This window comes from Lissotriton vulgaris, chromosome 6, assembly GCF_964263255.1.
Source record: "Lissotriton vulgaris chromosome 6, aLisVul1.2, whole genome shotgun sequence".
Taxonomy (NCBI): domain Eukaryota; kingdom Metazoa; phylum Chordata; class Amphibia; order Caudata; family Salamandridae; genus Lissotriton; species Lissotriton vulgaris.
The window spans coordinates 1,497,216,610-1,497,242,150 of record NC_141694.1 but is presented as its reverse complement, the minus strand read 5'-3'; the positions used below and the strand labels follow the sequence as shown (position 1 = coordinate 1,497,242,150).

Here is a 25,541-nt window from a genome sequence, read left to right as displayed (position 1 = left end):
TCGACATCCGATGGCAGGGCTGATTGAAGTGTAAGACAGATGTCCAACACGCATTCCTCTCCGCAAAGCAGGCATCGTAGAACAGGTAAGATGCAATCTTGCCAGATTGGTCTGAACGATAGAAACCAGGTTGTGTTCAGATCTCTTAAACGAGCCAAGCCAAGAATCTGTGAAATCCTCTCACGATACCTCATGGCAAGGAGGGCCCCTTCCATGTTGGTCTGGGTATCATTGGTTGCCGGACTTGCCATATCGGAGCAGAAGGAATAAAAATAGAATTCCTGCTACGAGTCCCAAGATGAGAGGCAGGCTGCCGAACACAGAGTGCGCGAAGTTTGGAAAAATGCAGAGGACTGCTTCGAATGGAGTTAACAGTCCCGATAAAATAGTCTTAAATACATGTGCGATGCCACTGGTATCATAGGTGTAAACAACAAGAACCCCCTGAGTGACTGATTTTAACAATTCCTAGGTCAGGGACATAACAACATGTGAAATAACAACCTAGGCAATCTACTGTTTGCTTGTCATGTCTAGTAACAGAGAGCTAAAGGAAACTAATAACAATTAAAATTCTGCTTTTTATTAATTCAATCAAAGAAATCTATATAATAACACATTGCTTAAAAAGATGTATAACTCAAATTCAATGAGCCAATGACATCAAAAATTAACAAAAGACATCATAAATTTATACAGCAAATATTTTGTTAAAAAAAGGAAATTTTATAAAAAACACAGTGGCACAATAATACTATCGGCGCGCGTTTCGGCGACCAGTGCCTTCTTCAGGAGTAACCACGTATTACCTATAAAATACAAAGAAAACACAATAGATACTATTTAATCAATCACAAAAAAACAAATTGGATATAATACATAAACATACAAGCAGTTATGCATAACCTTAAAGCAGAAATGTTGCCACTGGTATCAGACATGTTTAAGATTTGACTTAACATTTCTGCGAAATGTACTGGGCGGGCAGTTTGTTGATAATAATGCATGTATCTCTGCAGAGGTCCTCGAAACTTGCAGATCATACGTTTCTCTAGACGAGGTCAGTGGCACAGACTTTTGCAAAAGAATGGCTTCTATTCTGCTTAAAGTATCAATTCGTATAGAAGAGATATTCAGTGAAGGCCATAATGCCGTCCCACTGTCTGTCTTGTGAGTTGGATGCAATTCTTGCGTACAACAAGTGACCATGGACGACACACTAACGAGATAAAGTTTTCCTGGCATCATGCCACAGCAGCTGTGATCTTTCAACATAACGTAACTGCCATAGTTGCCTGAAAATGGGCTCTATCACGGTGGAGGGAGTACCGTGCAGGTGGCAAGAGAGGTTATTTGCAGAACCGTCGCAGGCTCCGTGTAAATTAATACCTTTGCACAAAAGAGTACCACTTAGTGAGTTTTTAAAAAAATTTCCACTAAGGAATACCTCTTTTCCCTTGTTCCAACATTTGTGTGTGTAAGTTAAGTCCATGTCGACTTAATGTATTCTTTACCCAACCTTTTAGACAGGCCTGCTGGCATATGCTGTAGACAATACTGAAATTGGAAAATCGCCACTGGTATCATGATGGTGCCATGAATTATCCATTCAATGACAGGCTTCTCAGAAACTGTCAATGGTAATCTTTCCAGTTTTTCAATGCTCAGCACCATATAGTCTGTTCCTCTTTGTGTCAAAGAGATTGGTTTATCTGTAAGGTTAAATACAGCAAACAATGACGTTGTGTTGATTAGACGCCATGGCACGTAGCCTGAACGAAGATTTTGCAACGTCCAGCCTAACTGCATTATAGAACGTAAATATGACTGGCCATGTTGTAACATTAGCAAGTCCTGTTCCATTATATCAATTGCAGAGGATACAATGCTGTCCAATGAATATATTCTGGAGGACAGAGTCGTTAACCCATTGTCCACTACAGAGAGAGCTTTCTCTAAATTAATATGATCAATATCTCGTATTCTTTCTGCACTTTCCATTTGCGTTATTTTCCAAGCTTCGTTGACCGCAGCGTATATACCGGCGTATATGAAACGTTTTTGCCGTGGTTTGCGAGGCCCCATTAAGAAATCTCGCAAATCATTGCTTTCTTTAAGTAAAAATAAGTGTTGTTTGATTTCCCGAAGTGTGGATGTCTTTAGCCACTCAAGGCATAGTTTTTCTACACTATATGTTGCTACTATCCCTGGATGCTGTCTCTGGGAGTATCTTGGATCTGGCCTGTTCAGTTTTAACCCCTGTGTTTTGTTCAGGAATCTATCATGACAGTTATTGGTGTCTGTGGGCCAGATTAACCATATTTCCAATCAGGATTAGTTCTGTTTTGTGTTAAAATAAATGGTATGTCTACCTCCTTTTCTGTTGTGTCATTACTTTCAGAAGTGGGTTTTGGTAAAGACGGTTTATTTAAATCTTTTATCTTAGCCAGGTCAAGACAAGAAGTCTGTTGAACAGTATCGTTTAAAAACATTATTTGTTCTGGTATAATGCAGGCTCTGTAATTAAGTTCCCCTTTGGCGCCTTAATATAAAAACATATATTTACACATAAACATAAATCTAAATGCACCAATTACCATTCATGTAATACCACACCAAAGAAGCAATGTAAAAGAAACAATTTTTATGGAAATATACTGCACAATTTAAAGTACAATTATTAAAAATTAATTAATCATCGGAGAAACAACTCATTTCCACATTTATAATTAAAACATACATTGACATAAAGGGACCGACATTTCAAAGATGCTAGAAGTAAAGGAGGAATACATTTAATACTGTTTGACAACAATTCTGACGTTACGCTGAATTGATTTCATTATTGGTATCTCTTTTTTAGGTTTCGCCTGGCGAACAGCTGCGCAAGCAGCGTTTCGCGCAGGCGAAAACTTTTGTTAACTAGTATGGGGCTTTGTCCGGCCTCTCTGTTCCATTGGCTAGCTCCATAAATGGAGGCTAGCCATTGGAACAGAGAGGCGTCCGTCATTGTTCGAGGCGATTGGTGGGCGTTCCATCAAATTTTTCTCATCCCGCCCCTTTGTGACGTCATTCCGGCGGTGGGCGTTGACTTTTTTTTTCTTTTTTGCAGCTGTTTATTTTTTCATTTGCCCCGACCGCCGCCAGAAGAAGTCGTCCTCTGGAGAGTGCTTGCTGCTGTCCTGCCCCCCACCCCCTGTTCGTGCATGATGTCCTGCCTTCACCCGCCCCCCACTTCCCGCTGTCCGTGTCTCCGTTCCCACCCCCCCTCCATTGCTATTTAATGAGAGTGCGCTTCACCCTGATCTCTGCTGTGCATTAGTGAGTGCAGCCGTGAGCTGTCTGCCTCAGTGACACATGCAGAGACAGTCACTGCGGCCTCCAGACAGCGCTAGAGGCGCAGGCGCCCGAGAGGAACCATGCGCCCTCCCGCCCCCCGCCCCCTCCGCGAGAGCTCACGGCCACAAGGCATCACACAGGCGTGTCTACATTGTGTTGCAGCAGATTACTCACAAAGGTGCCAAGGCGGCAGGCTGCCTCGCTGATACAAGAGCGTTTGCGCCAGTGTGACGCAATCTATGATTACACACACGTGTACAACACAAACTCGGTTAAACTATCGGTATAGGAGGTAACACGAGTTTACACAGTACAAAAGGCTACATATTGTCTTCCGGCTCTCCACCCCGTAGGTTGACGCTCAATGCACCCACCTGCAGTGCTCTGAAAGGCAGGGCCGACTCAGCCTTTCATCCTTGTGCAAAAAGTAAGCTGAACACCACAACACGATTAGTAGCATCAACTCTTATTTAGAGTGGTTAGAAAAGCAAATGGGCGGTCACAAGTTAACTGAAAAAACTCGCCTGTACATACAGCTATAATGCATTAGTTTGTGCATGCGGTAATACCGAAATGTACGTAATAATGCACACACAGAAAACGTCAGCACGCTAGGCTCGACGTGCAACTCATATCCAGGGGAACCTTAGCACACACAGTAGCTGGAGTGTGCTGAGGTGCCCCTGTGCAAAGTGCGGCAGGGGGAGGGGTATGAGACTTCACCACCTCCGGGAGACGCTTCACAGCCGCTCCCCGCACCCTCCCAGCCATGAGATATAACACTGACCTTCGTCCTTACTTCCAGTTCCAGCACCTAATGCTGCTCAGAGACAGATGATGTGGGTGTCTCTAGTATCACTGTTCACTATATGAGATCGGGTGCAGGGCCCCTTGCCACGTGAAGCCAGTGGACTGTAGCGCCTGGAGGCAGATCACTCTTGCGCACTCCGTTCTAAAGCATCACGTTATGGTGTCACAGAGCTGGTTACATTGAACTGTCGCCTTCATTCTGTGTGTGCGATCTGTCCTAGCAAACCCCTATTGAAATTCTCCAGTAATTATTACTAAATAATCAGCCATATACCGTGCCTGTCAAGCACCGCTTAAGATCTCACGTATTACATCACTCATGGCATGTTAATGACAACTTTAATGACATCACTTACGAACTTTGAAATTACACAATTGATGACTTCACTCATATATACGGTATCGCCATGAAGCAGAATAGCGCTTAATCTGACTGACAAGGCGTTAGCCCCTGAGGTCAACTGGTCCTTATTTTAAGAGACGGTATTTCTTTTTCTTTAACATACTTTGGTTCCAAGCAAAAGACAGAAAAACACAAAAGGGATAAAGTAGGAAGAAACAGACAGAAAAACTGTGACAAATGGATGAACCAGGGGTACAAAAAGCACCTGCAAAAGTTAAGTAAAGGGGTGCGTAGCCTTCCTATTTGGCACCTCAACATTTGACGTCCCCACGAGTTGGGTGCTGAAGAAAACTTTGGGCTTGACAATTGCTTTTTCTGGTTTTTTCACAAGTGCAGCATTGGCATGGAGTAGGTTTTCGTTCTTATCTCTGGGTCCGTGGCGGCCTCTGTTTGAGGCTCGAGAGCACTGTGCTCCGCTAGGATGCTGCACACCGGGCAGGGGGGCCTCAGGTCCGCCGTCCGGACTCCTTACAGCAGCTCCCGGTACTCCTATCACAAAGGCTTCCCCCTGGGTCTCACTGGTGGCACCGAGAGCTGTCTCACCTGCTCCACCATGCACAGCAGCTCCCGCTGCTCCCACTGATTCTGCCCCCTTGGTCTCTCTGGGGGCACAAGGAGCGGTCTCACCTGCTCCCCCGTGTTCTGCAGCTCCCGGTGCACTTGGCACAGAGGCTGTCCCATGGGTGTCTCTGGGGAAACAGGGCGCTGTCTCGCCGCCTCGACCATGCACTGCAGCTTGATGGGGATGCATAGTTTGAGGCAATCTCGAAGGCTGGTTGGGTAAGACTATGTTACGATTGCCCTTTTCTTCCTAGCTTGGCAAGTAATTAAGTCATCGCCTCAACACCGCTATCCTGGCATGCATCATTATTAAACTTGTGTCTGTGTATTGTCTATGTTACTTAGTCTCTTTCCATCTTCTTTAATAAACAAGTATAAAGTACGTTTTATGTACTTTTTAAGCTATCTCTGTGTTGCTTTTTTCTTGCGATGTGTTTATCACGAAATAATCTCGTTGATCGCACAGTAGCTACTTAGCAATATGCTTCTTATGTATGCATTTGTTTCATGTTCGCATATTGCAGTAATAATATTGTGCATTTATAAGCATTACTTTATTTTTCATATCTCGTGTTCTTTCCGTTGTATGTTTTAAATGCATATCATTCTGATAGCTTGGTTTTAATTTGTTCACTTTAATGTTGGTTGTGGAGTCTCGTGCAAACAAAACAGCTTCTTTTAAGTTTCAACTTAATGTTAATGTCTCCACGTTCTTTGTTTTCTGTTTCCTTTCTACTCATTGTTGCATACAAGGAGTAAATGGAACACGCAGGGAAACATTGGTAACACGTTTATTCATGCTTTAAATGGGCCGGTACTCACAGTTACTTAGTATCGGCACAACGAACTAGAGTGGCACATACATTTTCATGCCTTGTGGATCCATGCATATGCACACTCACTCACATGCGCACATTCATACACACTCGTGAACGTTCATTCACACAATGATCATGCACACACACCTGTGCACATCTGCATACTCACATGCACACACACACCTACAAACACACACACCATCACTCAGGGAGCTCCTAATTGAATGTGAGCATTGCATGTCAGCAATACACACGTGCACACACACACACCTACAAAACACACACCATCACTCAGGGAGCTCCTAATTGTCAGCAAGCTCTTTAATGACTGCAACTTAAGGCAGGGTTTTTGGTCCTTTGATAAGAAGGAGGTTAGTTATTATTAATCATTTTTACTGTTTGCGAGAGATTAAGCTATTGGCATTGTAAATGGCAATGCCATTTATTTATCGGTTTTCAAAACCAACACATAAATAAAAAATGTGTCATTTACAATGCCAATAGCTCTAACTTTTACAAAGGTGAAACCGTTGCATTGTAAATGCTTGTTACTAATAGGAATTGAAATTGTTCCTTCTTTGAAATGTCGGTCCCTTTATGTCAATGTATGTTTTAATTAGAAATGTTGAAATGAGTTGTTTCTCTGATGATTAATTAATTTTTAATAATTGTACTTTGGTTTAATATGATTAAATTGTGCTGTATATTTTATAAAAATTGTTTCTTTTACATTGCTTCTTTGGTGTGGTATTACATGAATGGTAATTGGTGCATTTATATTTGTTTATGTTTGTGTAAATGTATGTTTTAATAGTAAGGCGCCCAAGGGAAATTTAATTACTTGACGAAAGCCTTTTGTGGTACCCTATCCCTTTGGTATTGTGGTCCCTCTCTCTTTTACTAGAGATAATGCAGGCTCTGAACAAGGCCTCTACACCTTGTACCTGCCATTTTTCGTGCCCCAGACAGTTTTTGTCTCAATGTTGTCTTTCCAAAAGTCAAAGCCTAATGTAGACAGCTGATTTGTGCAAATAGTGGTGACCATAGTGATTAAAACAATACATTTGTTCATAGTCTGATGACCCTTCTAAATAGTCATGTTCAGTAAATTTTGCAGACATTTCTAAATCTGACATCATATTATTAATAGTCTCAAAGTCCCAATCATCTGAAAATGTGCTGGGTGATACAAAGTCACTTAAAGAAACCTTGAACTGGTGTGGAATCTTTAGCAGCTCCACTGGGCCATAGATGTCATAATCAGTTCTATCCCATGCTACACCACCAGGTATAGGAACGGCTGTGATGTTCACTGATGACAGGTCTCTCTTTTCACGATGGGATGATTTGTGAAGTTTTAGGACCAAGTTGATTTTCTGACTTGCTGTGTCCATTGTACTGTATTTTCCATCTATCATTTGTCCCAAGCTTAACACTAAATTCAGCCAGAGTAGGAGAAAAAATACACCTAAACAATCCAAAATTCAATCCATTGTAAAACCAGATATATTTTCTCCAGTTGATGAAACAGTTCTGTTGTTTTTTTATTTGAGAGTTTTCTTTCCTGGCCTTTCTTTGGGTTCACTGGGATCTTCAAAGAATGTATCAAAGTTGATAAAATAGCCAGAGGCAGTTCTGTCAATTGTTGGAATTGCATCAGGATTGTTATTAATCTTTGGAGTTGCTTCTTCCTTTGTCATAATGGTATAGTCAGAGGCTACATCATTGTAGACAGGTGTTTCTTGACGAACTGTTATTTGGCTCTCAAGAGGTACGACTTCCATGGCTTTGTTGCATAGTCCTTCTTTTCTTACTGTAGGTTTTTCAAAAGTGATTAGTCTTTCAGTCTGAACCACTTGGATAGTAGCAAGATTTGGTCTTCTGTTATTTCTTGGGAGTCCACTGGGCCTACTACTTATTAGCGTCCACATGTTGTGGTTTGACCAGGTCGATGGACACAACTCGGTTCTCCTTTTTACCAGCAAAGGGCGGTAATACTACTGATCTTGTTCCTTGGATTGCTAAGACAGGTACTGCTTTTCTGTAAGAAGGCCCACATTCCTTCTTCACCGCTATCTTTTCCCTGACTAGATCCCTAATCTTTGGAATCCAGACAGGTCTTGCTGGACAGCTGGTTTTTCTTCAGTGGCTGTTGGGTTTTGGGTTGTGTTACTCCGATGTCTTCTTGTTTCATTTAGGTTCTGTAAAACAGCCAAATGATCTTTGAAATCAAAGGGTTTTTGTGCCACCACTGAAGTTTGACAATCGAGGTCTTCGATTATCATTCTAGTACCAAACATTAATTCATAAGGAGTGATTCCCCCCAGAGAATTCCTTGGCAGATTGTTAAGACTACGTTGAACACTGATTAAATGTTTGACCCACCCATCACCCGAACCTAATACCTTAGCTGTTATGGATTGCTTTATGTCACGGTTTTTTCTTTCCACTACCGCATTACCCTCAGGATGGAAGGGACTAGAATACCACAATGCAACGCCCAAGCTAACCATAGCCTCCTTGTAAGCTCGAAAGCTAAACGCAGAACCCTGGTCAGAATGTAGCGTGCCGATTGCGTATGTGCCGATAAAGACTCTCAAATCCTTTGACAGTTCTGGCGTCAGCGGAGTGCTGGCGCCATAACCAAATAAATCTTGTGCAGGAATCCACTACGACCATAATAAATTTATAGTTGCCATCCCTTGTTAAGGGACCACAGTGGTCCAGGTAAACACACGCTAGTGGTTTATCTGAAATCAGAAGGGGCGTCTGTGCAGGACGTTTCACTGTAGAAAGTTTTATTTTCTGGCAGATTTCAGATTCTAGAACATAGTTTCTAGTTTGTTTCCTCATGCGCGGCCACCAGTATCTCTGTTTTAATAATGACACTGTGGCGGAAACTCCGCGTTTGTAGATGCGAGCCTTTCATGTACTGGTACAATTAGTCCTAACCTATGTTCCATGTTTGGGATTGCCCTATCCCCCACTCCAGGGATTCGAGCAAAAGGAACATTATTCGCATCGCACTGGAAAGCCTTTCGGGAGTGTCTTACCACTGTCTTTGACTGAAGCAGTGACAGCTTGCATTATTTCGCTGTCTATTTTTTTTTTTTGACCGGGTGATTGCAGCTACGGAAGCCGTTTGCACAGCTACCTTCGCGGCATCATCAGCCAATGAATTCCCTGCAACGTGAACGCCACCACGCTGCCATCAGTGCCGCACTAAGTGCATTTTGTACTGCAAAGGTTTTGCAACAAGAGTTTAAGTGTCTGTAATCCAATACTAGACGATATGAATTGTCTGGTTTGGAGACAGGAAACAAAGGATTGTTCATTGATGAGGTGCATGTTTCAATCACCCATTGGTATTTAAGTTGATTTAGAATCTCCCTGACTTGTTTCTTAGCTTCTTGCTTAACTGGGTACTGCCTTTGTGCAGCAGGTTGATTTTTAACTGGATTTTATGGTTAGGAGAATCCTCATCCCATCCCACATGATTTTTATATAATGCTGGAGCCTGAGCTACTGCCCATTTTCTGGGATAAGTGTATTTTTTATGAATTGGAATGTGATTTGAGAAGGCTGGCATAATTATCTCTTCGCCATGTGGGACCTCTTTGACCAATTCAGGCGGCCAGTCTTGTTCAGCTAGAAGTATTTCATAGCCCTTAGAGAGCTTTTCCCAAAATAGTGCTCTTATTTTTCTAGATATGTTCCCCTCAATCCGGAGTGTTATTTCATAAAACTGGTGGGGTACATTAACCCTGGTGTCTGCAGTTTCAACCTGAATGCATTCATTCAAGTCCACTGTCTCCAAATGATCCTTCAGGATCTTGCGACTATGGTGACTTCTGCTGCGCTGTCTAGCATTGTTTGAGCCCACTCCCCGTTCTTGAGTCGTGTCCTCAAGATCCTCGGCATGTCTGATTTTTATGCTTGCTACCTTCTTTTTGGGAAATTGAGCTTTTTTACTTTGGTGAACGGGTTCTTTGTCTTTGGACTTGATGCATTCCTCCTTGTGTTCTGACCGTCCTCTTTCCGATTTCTGTGAGGAAGTCTGAAAAGATCGAGAGGGACGTGTATCATTATCTTGATATCTGTCAGGTTTTTTCAAATTATACCTATTCTTAAGGTTATACCTTTTTTCAGAGGGCTCCCGTTGGGGAGACCTACCTCCCCTTTGGGGAGATCTTCCTCTGGACTGAGAACGTTTCTCTCTAGGAAGAGTCTGTTTAGTGTTTTCCCACTTCTTTTTAGGAGTAGTGAGAATATTTTTAATAAACACCTTTTCAGGATTTTCTGTTAATTCAGGTTTTACTGGTTTCCCACCCAAACTATCTCTTCCTAATTCTTCATAAGATTTTTCAATAATTCTAGCAAGCTCAAAAGGTTGATCTGTTATATCTGTTTCTTTTAACTTTTGGCGGATTGCCACGGATGCTGCTTCACCTTTAGTGTTAGCTAACAATATAGCTGAGACCTGTTTGAAATCTTTCCGTAATTTCATACCTAGATTTAAGGCCAGTTCTGGGCCGTATTCATTTTGAATCTGCCTCAGAACGTCTGGTATTACCGCCATAGGCGGTACACCATATGTTTTTGTGTAGATTGAAGCAAAAACTGTACCCCAAGTGTCACAGTCCTCCACATGTGGTGCGATCCTCATTGGTAAACAGATTGTCAGAATTCTGTGTTTCTCATGAGGTGTACTATCAGGGATACTGCCTCTATCTGAGTACGTTTTTTGAGCTAACCCTCTTTGCGGGTAATTTACCAATGACTGATTGTATAGTCTGTGGTGTTATTTTATTTGTGTTCCCCTGATACGGGGTGTGCTGTGGAACTTTTATAGCTGGTTGGACTGTTAAAGTCCGCATGACATATTGAACCAATTGTCTGTGTATTTTAATTAACTGTTTCAGCTGAGATAGCAGTTCTGGACCTGTCATTCCGTTAATGTCAGGATGTGGTGTATTGCTCGCTAGTACCATGTATCTCCTGGTCTACCTAGTGGACCGAGCCTGGTAATGTGATTTTGATGTTGTAGGGCGCCTTTAAACCAGAGCTGATGCTCCTGGTAAGTTAATGGAATTTCAACGTCCTCGAAAGGAACGTATTCCGCTGGAGGTTCCTCTAACTTGTAGCAGTGGAACTCGTGTGTTACTGCGTTTGCTGCAGGAAACATAATCTATGAATAAAATACCTCTGTTTGCCGATATTCATGTGCCTCTATAACAAAGATTACTTTACCACCTCTTGATGATACCCCATTTTCTATAAGTTTTAGTTATGGTTTTCCTTACATTTGCCGGGATCATTATCACATCCACGTCATTTTGTTGGAGATTTGTGTCATTTAAGACTACTTGAGCTGCTACTCTAGCTCTCTCCCTTTCGTCGTCACTCTCTGACATTTTTTTGACTGAAAGTTATTGCAGAGCAAGGTTTTCAAGGAAACTAAGATTCGGTGCACAATATTTTGGAACACTGTATCCTTCAACGTTGAATAAACCAAAAACTAATACATATGATTTTCGTCCTACTCAGTTTTTGCTGATATTATCCTTTTACCCACTCCAGACGTCTATTGGAGTATTTTACCGGAAAAGGGGGTCTTTGTAGATAGTCGATCTGCTCTAAACCACTGTGTGTTTGACTGGGCAAACCTGGGCATATTTATACTTTGAAGGTGCCAAGTTTGACTCATGTTTGGACTTAATATCGTCACTCAACGGCTAAATTCTTAGAAAACGCCAGGAGTTCTTGGAGAACTTAATATTCAAGCAGGGGGAAGTTCCTCGCTGCTGAAGGCGGGTTCTTCCAAGAAATTGTTGTTAATTCTCGGAACCTAGTGGAAGTAGCCATGCCGTATTTGGGCTGTATGGCTTAGACCAAATACGGTAGTGATTTCTTTTCCTATATAAGCATATGATAAAGTATACCTATATAATGGCATGGATCGGGAAAATTACACTAGAGGCCTAGATTTGATTACAACAGGTTGCATCATTGAAAAATAATTGTTTTGCTAAATGATAAGTAAACAGAATGGCAAAATTAGGAGCAAACCCTATACCCATGGCTGGCTACTTCTATAATTTGACAGTACTACTCATCATGAAGTTTGAAAGAGTTCTTCTTCGTGGTGATGCTTAGCAAATAAATGATGAAATCTGTAGGAACTTCTAGAGGGGCTGAGAGAGTATCCAAGGTATCTTTAATAACTGTTATGGCCTCCTGTTTGGGAATGTTTTAAAAAGAGACTAAGCGTTTAGGGTCACTAGGAATTGTTTATTGTTGTCAAAAGAGAGATTAGCAATGTAGTTCATGAAGACAGTGCTGTCTCTTAGGTAGGTTGTTGTGTGCTTCACAAAACATTTATGAAATAAACAGTGTATAGGCAGAGAGGTTCTAAGAACTATCCACACTTTGAAATGATGGTATGACCAGCCTGTCATCAGTGAATTTTCTGCCAGGTATAGATTACGATTCCCTGGGATGAAATTGAGTTAAGGAATTTGAATTACTTAACTTGTGAAGTAATAGTTTTGAATATTGTAGCTGTGTGAGGTAATAGTTTTAATAATAGTAGCTATTTGCTTGAATGGATCACTAGGAAGCTTGTGATAGTGGTGAGGTATAGAGAGTTGTGGATTGAGAGTCTTCTTTGTAATCTTTAGTGTTCTGAATTACTATACCTCCGCCTTTATCAGTTGATTTGATCGTCACTGTTGGATCCCTTTGAATATCGAAGGAGTTTGCTCATCCTGATTCAGATTAAATCTGATGCACGGATTTTCTTCCCTAAGCAATACAATTATTTTTAAAGGCTTTGGGCCTCATTACGAGTACTGCGGTCCATAGGACCACCGTAGTCCCGATCTGGAGACAGCCACACTGCCGGACCACCAGCAGTATTACAACTGTGGTGGTCAGACCTGCACTGAACTGCTGCAACCACCGGGGATCTGTGATCCTGCGTTGGTGGTGCAGTGGTCTGAGGCAGCAATGTGCTGGCGGTACTGATGTAGCATCCCAGAGCTTTTAATGAATTGCCTCACTGCCCTCCTTTTCATGGCGGTGAGCCTGTCATGAAAAGGGTGGTGGTGAGGAAGCTAAGGGGGGCCCATAGGGCCCCCTGTTGCCTTTGGGCCATGATGTGCCTGCAGGGGGGCACATGGTGTTGCACCCTGTTCTTGCACGACATGGATTGCACAGTCCATGTCATTCACGAACAAGCTTTGTCGCTCCCATTGCAGTGCCTTTCTAAGGCTCAGATATGAGCCTTAGAAAGGCACTACGGTGGGACCACAAAAGCACCCCCCGCCAGACCAGGATCAAACTCCTAATTTGGCAGGCGATGTGCGCACAGCTTTGGCAGTCTCGCAGTGGGGCACTGGCGTTGCGGCCGTCTGCAAGACGACCAAAGTCGTAATCAGGACCTATGTTCTAAAAAACTATGACCTCAGGAGAAATTGTGGTGGATGGTGGGAAGTGGGCAGAGAAAGATTAGAAATGGGGTCTTGTTCCAACAGTGCTGTACTGATTGTCTTGTTGAATGTAACTGTTCAATGTTTTACATTGCAAATGCCAAAAAAAAAGAAAAAAGAAATGGGGGCTTCTTGACACCATGAGATATTACCACTGGTGGAAGCAACTCCCGGTCTGATGTAATGTCTTGCTTACTTGTACTGTGGTAACCCTTTTCTCTTGCTCTCTTCCTGCCATGTCCTCGTCCCTGTCCTAAAAAAAGGATGCTAGGCCTCCAGGATGTGCTGGTGGTCATGAAAGTGAGAACCTGGAGCTAATGTTAGTTTGTGGCTCAATTTCAGTGTCAGATTCACATGTGACAGATAAATGAGAAAAGATGATGTGTTTCTGATATGTTGTAGTGGACCTGTTTTGTGTATTTTCAGTATTTACCTATTAGTAAGGATCTGATAGGTAAGAGTAAGTTATGTTTTTGTCGTAGTTGAAATGCCCTTCTGAAGCTTGGTGAGTGTGATATTAAGGTTAATATATTTAAATTCAACACAGTTTTTCTAAATGATTGAATTCTCACCTAGAAATGACTAGAGTTTGATCAAGAATTTCCTTTTCTAATTCTGCTACGATATACAAAACCTTTTATTTTAGGCAGCCGATTGCCTGGTTGAAATAGTTTCACGTTTTCCACATATATAAACTAAATTGTTGTGCACCTCACTTGTGACCTAATATACTGCGCCCTCACAATATGTGCCGTAGAAAATGTGTTGTCCTTTTCCGTCTTTCCTGGTTGGTGGCACACTATATCTATACATATCTATAGATATGTTTTAGATGTTTAAAACCTGAAAACCTCATTTTTTCTTTCGCTTTCAAATAACTAAAGATTTCCATAGCCTTCGAAAATTAAATTGCCAAAGGAATCGTTTGTACCTCCACGTCACCAGTTTTGCAAGCGCGTATACAAATGCCATGTACAAGACATACTATACCATCACTTCCATGCTATGCTGTAGTCCAAGACTATAGCAGCCATCTCAAACTCCTCGGCCAACGATTGTTTTATGTACAGTGGGGGATGACCCTTATTCCGGTGACAATAGTGTGGAGTGAGAAGTACCAGAGGATAAAATTGAAGGTTTAGAGTGGAATGATCACTTAGCACCTGTTTCCCCACCAGCTGCTTTACAATCATCAAACTCACAGTTGGATGACAAAGTAAGCTTTTATGCCTGTTTAGGATGGGTATCTTTTTTTTATTTGATCTACCAACACCAGTCAAGCAATCAGATTGTTTTTATACAATTTCAAGGATCTAAATCACAAATTTGGTAATGTCATTCCAATAGTTGATTTCATTTGGAATTAAGGCATAAAGTTCATAAGATTCCCAGCCACGCTCTCAACAGGTGTCTCTCATCTGGATAAAACTATAAGGCTTCAGGCGAGTCACCTGCCTTTTCAATTAGTTATTCTCTGGCCAACTCTATAGTAATGCAAGGTGTCTAAAGAACATAATGAAACCCATCTACTACCTGTCCCACACCACAAAACAGAGGACGGATGCGTTTGGATAATATTTGTAAAATATTTGCAGTTGTAGGAGCAACTATGGTTAGAGCGGTTAACTCATTAGCGGTCCTTAGCCGTTTCAACAGACAGATCTGGTTGGAATCGGCACACATATTGATCTTTTACCAGAGTACAAGAGAGCTGAGGCAAAGAACATCCTGAATGAAGGGGAGAAAGCTTCACCCGAGATGATAGACTGTACTATGGCTGTAGAGGCTACATGGTTCAGGCAGCTTGCAGTGGTTGCGTTCTCTGAGGCAGGGTTGGCTAAGCCAACATTGTTCAGGCCAGAGTAAGATCTTGGACATGCCTTATGAAGGAAATGCACTTTTTGATAAGCACGTGGACAAGCCCTTGCAGCGATTTAAGACTTTCACTTACATGGCAAGATCACTTGCTATTTTGCAACAGAGATGGAAGCCCTTTAGTGGAGCTAAAGACTGAGGTCAATTTACATTTAGAAGTGCAAATCCATCCTAAAGATATCCACTCTTTCAGCCTCCTTATCAGTGGTACCAGCAATAGTATCCATAACAGCAGTAAAGTGCTCCACTTTCAACCACGTACACGAAGCAAGCTCCTCAAAGAAAACCAGGACATCAAAGTAAGGACTCTGTCAGAAGATAGTGCATGACAAAGAAGCTTTTCCCTGAGTCTTTTGGAGGATGAATCACCAATTTTCACTGCCATTGGGAGTGTGTAACTATAGACCGATAGGTTTTTGACTTCATATTAAACAATCACTCTTTAGAATTTATCCAATGATTGCCACATAGTCCTTCTCATTGTTTCCGTAGTCTGTTGCAGTTGGAGATTCTAACATTATTAAATAATGGAACAAATGCCCTTTACTCACCAAAAAATGGATTTCTGCTCTTGCTTCTTTCTGATAAAGAAAAAATCTGAAGAATGGAGGCTGACTCTGGTTCTTCTAAAAGAAATACCGCAGAAAAAAATCATTTTGCATGGCCACACTCCAAACCATTCTTCAACATCTGAACCAAGATGTACCCCTATAAGTCCAAAACATCACAAACCTTAATGTTCCTCCCCTTTGACCTAAAATTTTCCCTGCATATTTTTACAAAATGTCTAGCTCCAGTGGCCCCACATTTGAGAAAGAAATTGTCACCAAATGTTTCCTTACCTTAGGACTGGCTAAAAAGTCAACCAAGGTTTGTCCACAACTTTCAGAAAATGTAGGGCTTACTCTCAACAGAGTCAAATTGTACCTCCAACCATGCAGGAAGATAACATTCATTTGGATCATTCTGGATACTACAAAAGACATGCTTGAAAGACATTAAAAAAAATGATGGACATTGCCAACAAATTGTTAAAGAGATTCCTAATGCCTGTTCAAAAACTCTAATAGGGATGATGTCATCAAGAATCCCTCTAATTCTGTTTTGTTGCCTATGAATAAGGCACTGGAGAAGCAGTGGTTTCGAACCCAGGGTTACTTAAAAAGTATAGTGAACATCACTCTAAGTGAAAGCTGGTGTACTCGCGAACTCTAGAAATAAATATTGCAGTAGGTTTGCCTTTTTTGCTCAAGTACCACACTTTGTACTGACCACAGAAGGTTCCCTAGACATGTGTGGAGTGCATATACAAGATCTGGTAATAACCAGGAAATGGCCACTGAAAGAGTTGAGTTTGTATATCATCTCCTACTCTTAAAAGCCGTGGCAGTTGGTCTTCAGACGTTTCTGCCTAAAACCAGAGACTCTTTCATCCTAGTAGGCTCAGATGATACAACAATAAAGCATTTTGTCAAAAAACAAGGAGGCATAAAATCCCTGCTAATATCTGTGCAAGCACACAAAATGTGGGAATGGTCAGTACAACATCAAATCAGAACTATGGGTGAGCATCTGCCGGGCAATGACAATCAGTGGATTGTCTCATAGAGCATGATTACAAAGAACTGCCACAAATGGGAGTTAAATCAGCAACTGCTGAATGTGATATTCAGTAATTGGGGCAAACCAAAGCTGCATCTGTTTTAAACTGCCCAGAAACGTAAATGCCAATTTTACGCAACTAGAGTCATGAGGGAATGCATTTTTGATAGCATGATCAGGAATTTATGCCTACGCTCCCCCCTCACCCTCCAACACCCATGGTTTCAAAGGTGCAAAGACAACTAACCAAACGTTACAAATGTAAATGGAAGCATTTCTGCCCATACTGTCTGGACAATAAGAACAACTGTAAGCCCTCTAGCCTGGAACAGGCGCTACCTTATCAATTACACCTGGCCCAATCAGGTGTTTCTCAATCATTTTTTAAAGCACCTTTAGCAACTGTTTCACGCTTCAGAATATCTTCCAAAAACCATCTCTGTGATCTAATAAAATTGTGAAACTTTTTAGAGCATATCCTTCATTGAAGTATCCACTAACTCTTTGGCTATTAAATAAAGTACTTTTGCAGTTGATGAAGATTTATTTTGAACCCATTCACAAAGCTGAACTGCAATATCTTTCCTGGAAGTTGGTGTTACTGTCAGCATTGACTTCTGCAAGAAGAGTGAAATACAGGCCCTTTTCTACATAGAGCCATACATACAAATTTGGGATTGACCAGGTTATATTAAGTTATAACCCTTTTTTCATTCCAAATGTACCATCAGATTTTCACTTAAATGAGCCAGTGGTTTTAAAGACATTCTTTCTGAAGCATGTGGCGGAGAAGCCCTTCCCAACCTTGATGTAAGAAGATGCTTGAGATTTTACATTGTCCGGACTAAAGAATTTAGAAAGACAGATCAACTGTTCGTACCCTGTGGTACCCCAAATAAGGTCTCTGTCAAAACAAAGCATAGCCCACTGGATCTCTGTGGCTATTGTGTTTTGTCATTGCAAATACAACAAACAAGTAAGGTGAATGCACGCTCAACAATTGTCAAGAAGGTACCTGAATTCCTCTGATTCCGTGGGAGCAGCAGACGGGAAGGACTAATATCTTCTGAAGAGTAGTTCCCAACTCCCCCACACCCCTAGACCCAGAGAACTCTGAGTCCAGGAATGAAAGGGAAAGGGGAAGTGGACAGACAAAAGAGAGGCTTCCACACCGGTGCCTTCTAGACTCTTCTACTCAGGTCGAGTTGCACCTAGAACAGTAAGCACAACATTACTACAGTTCTACAAATGCTTGGCTTCTCAAACTACTCTTGTTTATTCCCAGACTCTGCCTACCTTATTAATGTGTGGAGTTAGCTGCTCTCTTATATAATTTTCTTGTGAGGAATAATTGTCTCTTTTCAGGAATAAAGCTACACAAGTGGATTTCCAAGGCAAAACCTCCAGACTGGAAAGTTACAGGTGGTATACAACTGTATCTATTTTATGCATAGAATGAGATACCCCTATATACTTGACATCAGTTGACTGGAGGCTGGTTGAAGTCATGGAAGAATAACCCTACTGATAATATCCTCAGCATAAGCTTCTTCTCATTGCCCAAAATGGAAAACCCTTTATTCACACTGTTCTCCTTAGACTGAGTTCAAAACAGTTCAGCTTCGCAATGAATGATAACAGTTCAAAGTGTAAGAAGGCTGGAATGCGGAATCTCAGACTTAACTTCTCAGACGATATGCACCGGAATCGAAGTCTCTTACCACAGAAGCTGAGTCAATGATATGCGGACTGCTAACTACTACCAGGTGCTGACTGAGAGAGAGGATCCTTTCCAGCGCAGACTTCAGAATTTCCTCAGCAAGCCGCCGAGAAAATATGCAGACGAGGAAAAGGCTGCTACGAAAGATTAACTGGATCTGTGGGACTGAAGTATAGGAGCGGACAACAGTTCCTGAGCTCCTAAGTCTTGCGGAGAAAATTTATCAAGCAAATTGCGGAATTACCAGACGCGTGCGGCTAAGCACGTCTAACCGCCAGAAATTCACAGTTGAAGTGCGCAGAAGATCGCGCGAGCGGTCATGAAATGGCCGCCTGCAATAACCACTAGAGCGCTGACCTAAAGAAGTAGCGGAACAACCAGGAACCACTAAGAGAATGACCTTGCCCCAGATCGCACCTCCCTTTGTAACCAACTCCAGATAGGAAACATGATATTTACAGCATGATGCAGAGTAAATCTGGGTCTAGCAGGAACTGTCTTGTTGTGGGCTAATCGGGATCTGACAACAATAAGTGTTTTTACTTGTACTGCTGTATCTGCTGGTGTGTCAATACAAGACATGTGTAAGCAGCAATGTGGAAGAATATACAAATATTCACCCAGCATTACTATTTGGATTCAACAGGACGCAGTACTGGGGAAGCCATTGTTACAGTATTTGTTCCAATAAAGTGAGCCTTTTTTGTCTTTCACTTCTCAACATCTGCAACAATAGTTTAGTATGTATTGTTTAACTGCTTACTATTCTTGTTCAGTCATGTGACTCTTTTAATGATTCTATACAGGAGAAGGAGATAAAATTGCTGTAGTTCTCCAGTATTGGCATTTGTTATAGATTCACTTGCTCCTCACCCTCCTCCCTTATGTGGTCCCACCTATTCAGTACAACTAACTGTTCTTCAAAAAAGGTTCACTTTGTTAAAAAAGATCTGAAGTATGGGAGCCTGGGGGCAAGTGCTGTTCAGGATGCTGCATTCTGATTGGCTGAAGCTTAGATATTTTCAAATTATGTGGACAGGATAATACGTAAATATTTTTCAGCCATTGCAGGTATTGTTTGTCATAGTACTACTTTCTGAATTTTACAGTAGGCCACCCAGCTCGATGACTGGAATGATTCAAGCATGTGAATTTGTGAAAGATACCAATACGGGGAAACGTCCATTACAGGGAAGTAACCTTTTTCCTCATAGCAGAAAGTGGATAGAAGTGGGTGTAAGTGCTAGAAAAAACATCTTACAACCTTTAATTTATTCTTATTTTTGTCAGGTGGATAATGGCTCATTTACATGATGTTTGTTTATCATTTTTTTTAGTTAGAAAGACTAGAAAGTGAAATATGCCATGAGAGGCAAAGCCTTCAAAGTAGTCAAAATTTGAACAATGATTTACTGAAAGAAAAAGGACAACTTGAGAAAACACTTGAGACTCTTCGAGAAAACTCTGAACGACAGGTGAGCAAAACGTTTACATTTCACTTGACAATTTTTCAAATCACAATAGTATCATATAGGTGTTATAGCTTCAGTTTTTTTCAGAATTGTACTGCCATGTTTCCTTGATGTATTAGCGATTAAACTGAATAGAACCCATCTAATGTTTTTCTCTTTTTGTTTCATTGAGCAGATAAAAGGGCTGGAACAGGAGGCAGAGCATTTGAATCAAACTATAACGTCGCTTAGACAGAGGTCACAAATTGGCACTGAGGCAAGAGTAAAAGACATTGAAAAAGAAAACAAAATTCTTCATCAGTCCATAAAAGAAACCAGCAGCAAACTAAATAAGATGGAGTTTGAAAGGAAGCAACTGAAAAAAGAATTGGAACTTTATAAAGAGAAAGGAGAAAAAGCAGATGAGCTTCAAAAAGAACTCCATCACCTTCAAAAGGAGAATGAACAATTGCAGAAAAAGATCACAAGCTTGAAAATCACATGTGAGAAGATTGAGACACTGGAGCACGAAAATTCTGTCTTGGAACTAGAAAACCGTAAGCTAAAAAAGACTTTGGATAATCTAAAGAACCTCTCATTTCAACTGGAATCATTAGAGAAAGAGAATTCTCAACTTGATGAAGAAAACTTGGAACTGCGAAGAACTATTGAATCTCTGAAGTGCACAAACATCAAAGTGGCACAGTTAGAATTAGAAAATAAAGAACTTGACAATGAAAAGGAGCAAATGAGGAGAGCAATGGATCTTATGAGGGCTTCATCTAAGAAGACTGAACGTTTAGAAGTCAGCTACCAAGGACTGGATACAGAAAACCAAAGGTTACAGAAAGCTTTGGAAAATAGCAACAAAAAAATTCAACAGCTAGAAGGTGACATTCAAGACTTAGAGGCAGAGAACCACACAATGCAAAAGAATCTTGAAGAGTTAAAAATATCCAGTAAACGACTGGAACAGTTGGAAAAAGAAAGTAAGCTGTTAGAACAGGAAACATCGCAGTTGGAAAAAGACAAGAAACAACTGGAGAAAGAGAATAAGAGGCTTCGACAACAGGCCGAAATTAAAGACATTACACTTGAAGAGGATAATATGAAAATTTCCAGTTTAGAAAAAGAAAATAAATTGCTTTTTAAGGAAGCAAATGTTTTAAAAGAGTCATGTGTAAGATTGAAAGAGCTGGAAAAGGAAAATAGGGAACTTGTTAAAAGAGCAACAATTGATAAGAAAACTCTTCTCACGTTGCGAGAGGTAATTTTCCAAAATATCTAGATAACATACCTGTGTATTTTTTCTGAAAGAGTGCACTTTAAATGTGTTTCTGTATACAACTTAATTGAAATAGGGTTCTGAAAAAATAGATAATCTTGTAAATAATGATGTTTCATGACACTGTCCATCTTGTGACAGCATATATTTGGGACCCCCTCTATGGTTAATTGAATGACCAGGGAAAAGAGAGGACAACATCAATGGAAAAAATACTGAAATTCCCCTGTGGTCAATTTATACTTTCCTATGTGGCGTGGCTCATAAAGTCAATCAGTTAGCCTTCATATTAACACAGATACAACAAAATTAGTTATCTCATTTTAAATATTTTATTATTTTTATTCTTTTTCTGTAGTATATCAAAAATATTTTTTCTTCTTTTTAACTCTTTACCTTATGTACTCATAAATTCATAAACATAGGTTATAATCAGATCAGCATTAAAATACAGTGAGAAATACCTTTATCTTTACAATGTATTTAAAAAACAACAAGTGTTCATACAGTGAAGATCAAGAGCCTGTCTGACACACACCAAACACCATACACACTTACTCATTCATACATTTCTACACTCTTTCCAAACCCATAAACAATTTCTAAGGTTAAGGTAACACAGATATTATTTGTGTATTTCCACGCCAGGTCTACGCGCATTTCGGTGGATTCTGACCACCTTCCTCAGGACCATATGAGAAAAAGTTTATTCTCCCCTCAGCGTGTGTGTGCAGGGTACCTTTCATTTAGTAATACCCAGTTATGTGTTATTTCTTCTGTGTACGAGTTTTTAGCTTCTCTGTAGCACCAATAACCAATCCCCCAAGTGTACAACAAGTACATCGACTAGAGGTTATATTTATTCTGTAGCTTGGTTTGCGTAGCAGGAAGAGACATGTGTTTCTGCTGGAGCTCTTGTTTATGGTCGCCCTTTATTTTTGATGGGCAGGACTGCCTCTATTCTTCGTGTTTCTCATCAGACAGATTCCATATTAAATTACTTTTCGTTCCACACTCTCTCAGTAGTGAAAATCTTTTTCGTTGATTTAACTGTCGTCCGCGGTCATCATGCCTCGTCTCTCCTGCCCCGATAGTTATCATCCATCTTGTGAACAGCACAGAATTTTTAAGCAGCTAGGCACCACCCTTCTCTGTTCACAAGCCCTTTCTTAACAGAAGCTAGTTAGATGAGAGGCAACTTATAACAATAGAGCAATATGTAAACATTTAATGAGACGACATATTGAAATTCTGTTATTTGTCTTTTATTTTCAGTATGCAGAAGATGAAACCAGCCAACTAGTTTCACCCAAACATGGGCTTCTTCAGGGCAAATAAGATTATTTGGCGGTGAAGGAAATCCTTCAAATGTAGTCAATATTGAGGGGAAAATTGTCACTTCTGTAAAAAAATGTATAAGAAGCTCTTGGGTCGGAAAGGGATTCTCTTAGAGTAAACCCGAATAGTTTGTACGTCGCGTCGTGTCCATGGAGCCGTGTCCGAATGGCCGCCTGTCAGGCAGTGAATTTGGCGTGACTAGTACTGGTGGTGCAGTCTCCTAGGACCCAGCTGCTTGATGCTACCCTTTCGTAACAGCAATCTCAGTTGGTTATGTTGGTACTGGCTGTAGAGATGCTAGTTCTGTTTTAAAAGATGCATTGCCTTTATGTATTTGTTTATTATTTTGTGATTTTTAGTTTACACTTATGTTTTTCAGTTTCTGCTTTTGTTATTATTGCAAAACATTGGCACCATCGCTTGTGACCACTTTGCACCACATGTGGTTATAGGACGCCTCATCCTACCTCCAGTCAGGAATAGGAATCTATGCTAATCAGAATGGAGGTTAGATTCAGCCATAAGCCACTAATTTTCAGCCATTGGACTAAGCTAAACATGACTAGCAGGTTTGTAGGGAGTGTTACCGCCTGACAGGAAGCATGAACTTTATTCTTACTATTCCAGAGGCAAAACTAACAAGCTAATCTCACTACTAGTTACTAGAATTAAAGCAATATGAATTATAGAGCCATTTTCGTATTTCCTTTTCAGTCCTGTGGTGGGCAACTACTCAGCTATAACTAAAATTCACCATGACTAAAAGGTTGTTTTAGCAACATAAGTTATACTACTGTGAATTAGAGTTTCACAGAATTTCATTGCTGAAGTCAAATATTGAAATGACTAGAGCTTGAACATTAGTTCTTAATTGGTGTCTAGAATTAACGTGAGTTAGACAAGGAAGTAATGTGCAGATTTGCCAACTTGATTGACACGTAATATGCGACTGAGTGTAAAGTCTTTAGTAAAATCCAGAGATTTTCCTGTTTGCAAAGTTGAAAGAAGTCTTTTGTTGCCAGGCCTTCTTGAAAGAGGGGTTCGAAATTGATTCTGTGATGGGAGGAAATTAGGAATTCAGTCTATTGTGGGTTAAGGCTTAAAAACTTTTCATAAATCCATGTAAGCAGTTTTACCAGACAAGATGCCAGAAAAGGCTCTGCTGTAGGTTTTCTTCCTGAAGAATTTCTACCGCTAAAACCACAGCGTTTCTTCAAGAAGAACACCTACAATAGAGCTTTTCCGGCATCGTCCTTTGAATTTGTAATTCTCTCTCTCCCCTGAAATAAGATTAATCCCTTCAACTACATCTTTCAAGAAAGAAGTCAAACTTTTATTTATGAACACATTTCTAGACTAAACCTTCAGAATTCCATTTTACGACCTTACTGTTATTTTATTTTTTATGTATACAGATTATGCTTATTGGTTATATGTTTTTGCCTTCATTCACTAGGAATAAGTTCGCTCTATATAACCATTTTCAAATAAATAAATGAGGGAATAGGGATGTTCCCAGCCATAGACTTTTATTTTGGAATTCAACTGTGTGTCTGCCACCTATTGATGAAAGGAAGCACTTGATTCTGTGAAGATTGAACTCCGCAGTTCCATGTAGAGTTTGACCAGCGTTTGAGCTAGGATTGAGCCCTTTAGCAATGTTACAGGCCATTCCATCCTTTTCAGATGTAATGATTCACAAATGCCCTGAACAAACTACACCAGAGCAAGGAGTGGACCTAGGGATTTTCTCACAGAGGGAATAAAATCTGCTCTGACAAATGGATGTTAGACAAAGTGTCACTTAGTTACTGAACAGATTCCGACAAAAATGTTTTTCAGCAACAACTTTACGCTAATGCGACGCAAATCAAAGCATCTTCCATTGAAGTGTGAACTTTGTTGCATTATGGTCTAGTGGGCTAATACACTTAACAGCCTAATTTGAGGCTTTTGTAGGGTTTACCTTATATTTCAACAACAGTGATCCTTGTTCCAATGGATTTCCATGCCTTTCCTATTATTGTGGGAATTGTTTAAAGCACAAATCAGTTTCTAGTGGCTTATGTACTGCAGTTGATCTTAATTACATTTAAGGTTTCTTAAGCAGGATTTCTGTCTATAAACTGCTCTTGATAAGTCAAGTGCCTGGTTCACAAACCTTGTTTAGCAGTTCACATGAAACTTCCAATTTATGAATAATCTTCAGGCCATGGTTTGTGAATTCTTTTCATTCCCTAAATCATCCACACACCAAGTACACAAAACAAGACCTATATTTATCAACCGTTTTACCTTTACTAACTATGTTCCTTCGGAAATTAAAGTATTTTCCACACTTCTAGAGTGTGGTTTCATTGCACATGGGGCAGTCTGTGACTGATGTGGTGCTCTAGTTGGTGCTCTACTCATAGATAACAGCATCAAGATTTGCCAAATGTGGATGATACGCAACTGTATCTGAAAGTCTCTTCAACTTCAGACATCGAGCACCTCAAATACTGCTGGCACATTATTCAGACCTAGATGTCCAGCGCCTTTCTGAATCTCAACCCAACAATAACAGAATTCCTGTATATCGCCAAGAACAATACACAGTACAATGACATGAACTTTGCTGGCTTCAAACGCCATCTTTCACTGAATGCCAAGCAACCTGGATTCACCTTGACACTAATCTCACCCTCAAAGACCACATTGCCAAAGAAACAAAGATGGCTTGTAACCAGCCCTTTCTTCTAAACAAAGTGAAACCCGTTTTTTCCAGATAAAAATTTTAGACTTGCTGTTCAAGCACTCATATTTCTCTGGGTGATGGTAATGCCCTGCTCCATGGCCTCCCAGATTGC

The 25,541-nt window shown here is 40.6% G+C and overlaps 1 protein-coding gene across 2 annotated transcripts in view; it reads left to right on the top strand.

Moving 5' to 3' along the window:
- CCDC88A (coiled-coil and HOOK domain protein 88A) overlaps window positions 1-25,541 on the top strand; it is an 865,879-nt gene that overhangs the window by 511,844 nt on the left and 328,494 nt on the right. For both annotated transcript variants that reach the window (XM_086927667.1, XM_086927666.1), the window contains exons 14-15: window positions 19,956-20,093; window positions 20,266-21,336. In XM_086927667.1, the coding sequence (XP_086783793.1) occupies window positions 19,956-20,093; window positions 20,266-21,336 (1,209 nt within the window). The remainder of the gene's footprint in view (window positions 1-19,955; window positions 20,094-20,265; window positions 21,337-25,541) is intronic.